Consider the following 7500-nt stretch of genomic DNA (forward strand, 5'->3'; position numbering starts at 1 on the left):
TACAGGCTCTCAGGCTCATATGGTAACCAGTATTAATGAGATTCAGGTTTTCAACTCAACCAAAGTCCATGGCTTCTTCATAAGACAGTGGCTTGTAAACTACTTAAAAACATATTCAAAAATAATAACCTTATAACAGATCCCGAGATACGGACCTCAAACGATGGCCCTAAAACGTTGGTAAAGTGAAGCTGACCTCAGAAGTAGGTCTGACCATATCACGGGAGAGAGAAAAAGAGTAAACGGGGAATCCAAGAATCTAACAGAAAACACCCGTGTTTGCTCAAAAGCTAAAGCACATCTTCCCATTACGAATATACACAATTATAGAAGTCGGAAACCACGTCCGAGTCTGAACATGGCTACCCGGTAGGGAGAGGAGCTTTGGTAACGAACAGTCGTCAGAAGAAACCGGTCGAGAATTCTGGCTTAAATCGGGCAAGTCTTTTACACCCACTTTCGCACACCCTCCCACGCACAGAATAAAAGACAAGACAGACAGACAAAGAGACAGACAGACACACACACACACACACACACACACACACACACACACACACAGAAGAGAAGGCGAGTGAGTGAGGAAGGAGAGAGATGAAGGAAAGAGAGATGAGGAGGAGATGAGATGAGCGCGAGCCGCAGGCAAATACACATTGGAGGCGACAGATTACACGGCAAACACTCCTGCGTCTCCGAGATTTTGTTCAAAGCCGTAATTCTCTCTTAGAAATTCAGATTTACAGGGTGAGGGGGAAGAGCAGAGGGGAGCGAGGGAAAGGGGGAAGGGGAAGGGGATAACGCGGAATTACAGGACGGAAGGGGTATGGAAGGGGATTGGGGAATGCGAAAGGAGAGAGAGGAGGAAGGGCGAAGGGGCTAGGGGACTGGGGAGGTGGAAGAGGAAGAGTAAAGGAAAAGGGCATGAGAATGATTCGTCAATGTTGAATAATAATTTACAACACTACCCCTCTAGGTCTTTAAAATATTATTTTAAATGAAAGTATTCCTTCATACCCTTAGACATGAACCTGTTGGAGGTCGGTGGATGTTATATTACACATACATATTCAGCGAGAGAGAGAGGAGATAGGGGAGAGGAGAAGAGTGACCTGAGGGAGAGAGGGGGGGATGAAAAGGGGAGAGGACGGAGGGGAGGACGAGAGGCGAGCGGGGGGAGAGACGGAGAGAGAGAGAGCGGGGAGGAGAGCGAGAGAGAGGGGGAGAGGAGCGGGAGGGCGAGAGAGAGGCGAGGAGGGGAGAGGAGAGAGGGGGATGGAGCGAGAGGGAGCGGGGGCGAGCGAGAGAGAGAGAGAGAGCAGAGAGGAGAGCGAGAGAGGCGATGTGAGCGAGGGAGGAGCGAGAGCGAGGGAGAGTGAGAGAGAGAGGAGAGGAGAGATGAGAAGACGTCGAGAGCGAGAGAGCGAGAGAGAGATTACGCAGAGGAGGAGGGGGAGGAGAGAGGAGCGAGAGAGGGAGAAGGAGCGAGAGAGGTGGAGAGGGGGGGGAGAGAGAGTGAGGGAGAGAGAGAGAGAGAGAGGAGAGAGGGAGAGTGAGAGAGAGCGAGGGGGATAGAGGAAGAGCGAGAGAGGCGAGAGGAGAGAGAGAGAGGAGGGAGATCGGAGAGAGAGAGAGAGAGCGGACGAGAGAGAGGGAACGAGAGGGAGAGAGAGATGAGAGCGAAGAGAGGGAGGAGGACGAGGAGAGGAGATGGAGGAGACGTGAGAGAGAGAGAGGGTGGAGAGAGAGAGAGAGGGAAGAGAGGGGATGGAGAGAGGGAGAGAGAAGAGAGCGAGGAGGTGGAGGGACGGGAGGAATAGATGGAGGGCGGGAGGAGGAGCGAGAGAGGGAGAGAGTGAGCGACGAGAGAGAGAGAGAGAGAGGGAGGGAGAGAGAGGGAGAGCGGGAGGAGAGAGAGAGTGAGGAGAGGAGTGGGCGAGAGAGGAGAGGGGGAGCGAGCAGAGGGACAGGGGAGGAGAAAAGAGGAGGGGGGAGGGGGAAATCGAGGGAGAGAGAGAGCGAGAGGAGAGAGAGAGAGAGGAGGGAGCGAGAGAGGAGAGGGAGGGAGGAGAGAGAGGAGGAGGGAGGGAGAGAGGAGAGGAGAGAGAAGAGGAGAGAGAGGAGAGAGGGAGGGAGAGGGGGGGGGGAGGAGGGAGAGCGAGAGAGCGAGAGGGGAGCGAGGAGAGAGAGGGAGGGCGGAGAGAGCGAGAGGGGAGGAGAAGAGAGAGAGAGAGCGAGGGAGGGAAGAGAGAGGGCGAGGGAGAGAGAGAGCGGAGGGAGACGAGAGGAGCGAGAAGATGAGAGGGAGATGAGACGCGAGGGGCAGAGAGAGAGCGAGGGAGAGGAGAGGGGAGTGAGAGCGAGGGAGAGGAGAGGAGAGAGAGGAGGGAGAGTGGAGGAGGGAAAGAGGGAGAGGTGAGAGGGAGGGAGAGAGAGGCGGGAGAGAGAGAGAGAGCGAGAATGAGAGAGAGGAGAGAGAGAGAGAGGAGGAGGGGAGAGAGATGAGGAGAGGGGGAGTGAGGGAGCGGAGAAGAGAGAGGAGATGAAAGAGGGACGCGAGAGAGAGGAGAGGCGAGAGAGGAGACGCGATGCGAGGGAGAGAGAGAGGAGGAGAGAGGGAGGAGGGGAGGGGAGAGAGAGAGAGCGGAGGAGAGAGAGAGGAGAGAAGGCGAGAGTAGGGAGAGGAGCGAGACGAGAGAGGAGAGAGAGAGAGAGGAGACAGAGGAGAGCGAGAGAACAGAGAGAGAGAGCGGAGAGAGGCGAGAGAAGAGGGCGGGCAGGAGAGGAGGGGCGAGAGGGAGGAGAGAGAGAGGAGAGGGAGCGGAGAGAGAGAGAGGAGAGGGAGGGCGAGAGAGAGCGAGTGGGGGAGAGAGAAGGGAGGGAGGGGAGCGAGGGACGGAGAGAGAGAGAGGAGATGATGAGCGGGACGGAGGAGGAGAGGAGGAGTGAGAGAGAGGGGGAGTGGAGAGATGGGGAGAGAGAGGGAGAGGAGAGAGGGGGAGGGGAGGGGAGAGAGAGAGAGGGAGGGGGAGGAGGAGAGAGAGAGAGAGAGGGGAGAGGGGGGAGGAGAGAGGGAGGGGCGAGAGGGAGGGGGAGAGGAGGCGGGAGAGCGAGATGGATCGAGGAGAGGAGAGAGAGAGTGGAGAGAGAGGGAAGGAGAGGGGGAGGAGGAGGAGAGCGGAGGGAGAGGCGAGGGAGAGAGGGAGGGATTAGGCGAGGGTGGAGGGAGGGAAAGGGGAGTGAGTGGGAGGGAGGGGGCGAGAGAGAGAGAGGGAGAGAGAGAGAGGAGAGGAGAGCGGAAGTGGGAGGGAGCGGGGTAGGGGGGGGGAGAGAGAGCGCGAGCGAGGAGCGCGAGAGAGGGAGCTGAGAGAGAGAGTGAGGTAGAGAGAGTTAAGGACTGTGAGGGAGGAGCGGAGGGAGAGGAGGTGGGAGGAAGGGGAGAGAGGAGGGAGGGGGTTTAATGAGAGAGGGTAAAGAGCTGAGAGCGGACTGGAGAGAGCGGAGGGGAGGGGAGGAGAGAGAGAGAGCCCACAGGGAAAACAAACAGACACACTCACGCAAATCTCAAAAATGGAGAACCCAAAGAAATAACGAAAGTAAAAACAAAAAACACGAGAAACGGAAGAAAACGAAGTATAAACACTGTGGGCACTGTACTCACGGAGGGAGCCGTTGTGTGACGAACACTTGCACGTGAACCTGAGTTTGCAATAACTGCGTCGGTGGTCGATGAAATCACTTAGATTGGAGAAGAGTTCCCGGCAGTTACCACAGATCAGGATATCAGGGCTGCCTGCAATCACAGAGAGAGAGGTTGAATTTCGGCGTCGCGGGAGAGAGACGCAGGGGAGGGGCAGGGGAGGGAGTAACCAAGGGGCCTCGGGAAGCACGCTTGATCAACGAACTGCTTGCTGCCCCCTGTGCTTTGTGCCGGGAGCTTGGTTGCGGAGTTTCTTTTCATCAGGGTGTGATTAGTGTGTTTGTTTTCATTTATCATTATTGTTGTTGTGCGTTTCGTTTCTCGTTCTTTTTTGTTATTTTTTATGTGTTTGTTTGGTGGGATTTCTTTTTCATAAAAAAAACAATAAAAATTGATTCAAGGGGGATTTGTGAATCATCTGTGATCATATCTGTGTCTCCTTTCTTGATTAACATGATTTTGGTGCTGATTTGTTTTTTTTGGCCGCGTTCGTTTTGCGGCGTTCGGTCCGGGTGGAGACGGCACAGGCATCGCCACCTTAAAGGGGGGCAATGTGGAAATACTGAAAAAAGGAGGCATGATAATGCTCGTTAAATCGTGCATCATCATATGGGTTTTATAACACACACACACACACACACACACAAACACACACACACACACACACACACACACACACACACACACACACACACACACACACCACACACCTACACACACACACACACACACACACACACACACACACACGCACGCACATTGCAATTTCCGCATGCAAGTAATAAATCCTGCATTCCCAAACCATTCCCAAGCCGCGCCTTGGAAAAAAAAAAACTTTATTGCAGCAATTATATATGCAATATTCTATATCTCACGATCGAATATATATTAGTTTTTGTATAAATAAGGGTCCTCTCTGTATTGCAATTCGTGAAAAATAAAGTTACTTTACCTGGCTGCATTTACTGAAGAGAATTTTACTTTTATCATAATCAAATATAATTGTATCTTTACCACTGTTCTCGAAAAACGGTTTAAAAAATGTTGTTTTTTAAATTCGAACACAATAATTAAACATCCCATATTAAATATTATTTACCACTACATAATTATCAATCATATCATCAAATTCCTTCCCTTTTACCCTTTACTGCACCCGAATTAAAAAATCACCCCCTCAAGAATCCTCAGCATTAATTTCCCCATCATCATCATCATCTGAAATCATGAAATGAAGCAAACACAAGATTGGCGCTGGCTTGTTTTCGGCCCCATTTTTAAATTTCGTTTATTGGGGAAATTCACCAAGCAATTCGGGTGACAAATGATTTGCAATTAAGCGGAACCCCATTGCATATATTATAGGTGCATATTTCTTCTCTCTCTCTCTTTCTCTCCCCTCTCCCTCTCCTCCCCTCTCTCTCTTATCCTTCTCTTTCCTCTTCCCTTCTCCTCTCTCCTCCCTCTCTCTTCTCTTTCTCTTTCCTCTTTCTCTCTTTTCCCCTATCATCTCTCTTCCCCTCTCTCTCTCTCTTTCCTCTTCTCTCTCTTTCCTCTCTCTCTCTCTTCCCTCTCTCCTCTTACTTCCCTCTCTCTCTCTCTTTCCTCTTCTCTCTCTCTTTCCCTCTCTCTCTTTCTTCTCTCTCTTCTCTCTCTCTCTCTCTCTCTCTTCTTCTCTCCTCTCACTCTCTCTTTTTCTTCTCTCTCTCTCTCTTCTCCTTTCTCTCTCTCTCTCTCTCTCTTTCTCTCTCCCTCTCCCTCTCCTCTCCCTCCCTCTCTCTTCTCTTTCCTTTCTCTTTCTTCTTTCCCTCTCTCTCTCTCTCATTCCCTCTCTCTTCTCTCTTTCCCTCTTTCTCTCTCTTCCCCTCTCTCTCTCTTTCCCCCACTCTTCTCCTCCTCTCTCTTCCTCTCTCTCTCTCTTTCCCTCTCTCTCTCTTTCCTTCTCTCTCTCGCTCTCTCTCTCTCTCTCTCTCTCTCTCTCTCTCTCTCTCTCTCTCTCTCTCTCTTCTCTCTCTTCTTCTCTCCTCTTCTCTCTCTCTCTCTCTTTCTCTCTCTCTCTCTCTCCTTTCTCTCTCTCTCTCTCTCTCTTTCTCTCTCCTCTCCCTCTCCCTCTCCCTCCCTCTCTCTCTTTCCTTTCTCTTTCTCTCTTTCCCTCTCTCTCTCTCTCATTCCCTCTCTCTCTCTCTTTCCCTCTTTCTCTCTCTTTCCCCCTCTCTCTCTCTTTCCCCCTCTCTCTCTCTCTTTCCCTCTCTCTCTCTCTTTCCCTCTCTCTCTCTCTTTCCCTCTCTCTCTCTCTTTCCCTCTCTCTCTCTTTCCTCTCTCTCTCTCTCTCTCTCTCTCTCTCTCTCTCTCTCTCTCTCTCTCTCTCTCTCTCTCTCTCTCTCTTTCTTCTGCTTCTCCTTCACCCCCATCTCTCTCCCTTCTCTCTCTTCTTCACCCCCTCTCTTCCCTTTCTCTCTCTCTTGTCTTTCCCTTTTTCTACTTTCTCATTCCTCCCCCCCCCCCCTCTCTCTCTCTCTCTTCTTCTTCTTCTTCTTCTTTACCCCCATCCCTCTCCTTGCACTCTCCTTTCTCTCTCTCTTGTCTTTTCCTCTTTCTACCTTCTTATACCCTCTCCTTTCTTTCTTTCTCTCTCTCTCTCTCTCTCTCTCTCTCTCTCTCTCTCTCTCTCTCTCTCTCTCTCTCTCTCTCTCTCTCTCTCTCTCTCTCTACTTTGTGATAAAAATGTCAATGAAAACGATAGCAGGAAAAATGATGTTTCGTAATTTTCACTTTGCAAGATTTGCAGTTGAGGGAAACAGCCTATGCAAACACTGATCTAAATTTATCTGACAATGCAAGTTACGTTGAACAAAAAGATCAAAGAACTCCTAGCCTTTATTCTTGCGCTAATTATATGCATCATTTATCAGTTATAATTAAGTCAGTTATATAACTACAGGTCTATAATCACGTACTAAAAGTGAAGCACGTGATGGTAAAATTATGTACATTTATCCACTGTTTTACATAAAATACATGACAAAAAGTTATACGACACACATATTGGTCGCACACACACATATACACATACATATATGTGTGTGCAAGTGTGTCCTTATGTACATGTTTCTGCGTTTGTCTGTACGTGTGCATTTACAACAGCATGTGCACGTGTACATACATGTCCATGTGCGTGTGCGTGTGCGTGTGCGTGTGTGTGTGTTAGCCATCACTCTATGGAAATCCCTCATAAAAAAAACACAGTATCGAGACGCCTGTCAGTTAACCCCGGGGCTTTGTGCGTCAGGGAAGTAGACAAAAGACTCTCCATAATGAATCCTCCTCGCTTTAATTATCAGGTCATCGCTGCTGCTGCCTCCTCCGCCTCGCACATGACCCTTCGTGACCTTTTGTGACCCCCGTGTGGAGCTTATGGTGTGCAGTGTGTCTTGGGGCGAGAGACACGACGGCGGTATGGGAACAAGCAGTGTCCGACGCCGGTTGTTGTCTTATATGTTGTGTCAAGAGTATGTGATGTGAATATCCCTTGCTGTGTACATTGGGATGGGTCCGTAGGGGGGGGGGGGGGGCATGATGACGCTGCGAGATGTGAACAAAGGATGCGAGGTTTAATGGCGAATGAGGACAAAGGGGGATGTGAAGGAAGGCGGATGAGGAGGGATTAGGAGGGGCGATTGACGTGATGTGGAAGAAATAGGGAAAATATTAATGATTCTGAAGATAAAGAACAGGATGAGAGGAAGAGGAAGAAGACGTAGTAAGAGGAAAGGACGAAGGAGGACAAGAAGATGAAAATTAAT

The 7500-nt window shown here is 50.4% G+C and overlaps 1 protein-coding gene across 3 annotated transcripts in view; it reads right to left on the reverse strand.

Moving 5' to 3' along the window:
* LOC125027077 overlaps positions 1-7500 on the reverse strand; it is a 396417-nt gene that overhangs the window by 19922 nt on the left and 368995 nt on the right. For all 3 annotated transcript variants that reach the window (XM_047615871.1, XM_047615870.1, XM_047615872.1), the window contains exon 6: positions 3659-3790. In XM_047615871.1, coding sequence (XP_047471827.1) covers positions 3659-3790 — 132 coding nt within the window. The remainder of the gene's footprint in view (positions 1-3658; positions 3791-7500) is intronic.

Source organism: Penaeus chinensis, chromosome 7 (genome assembly GCF_019202785.1).
Source record: "Penaeus chinensis breed Huanghai No. 1 chromosome 7, ASM1920278v2, whole genome shotgun sequence".
Classification (NCBI taxonomy): Eukaryota; Metazoa; Arthropoda; class Malacostraca; order Decapoda; family Penaeidae; genus Penaeus; species Penaeus chinensis.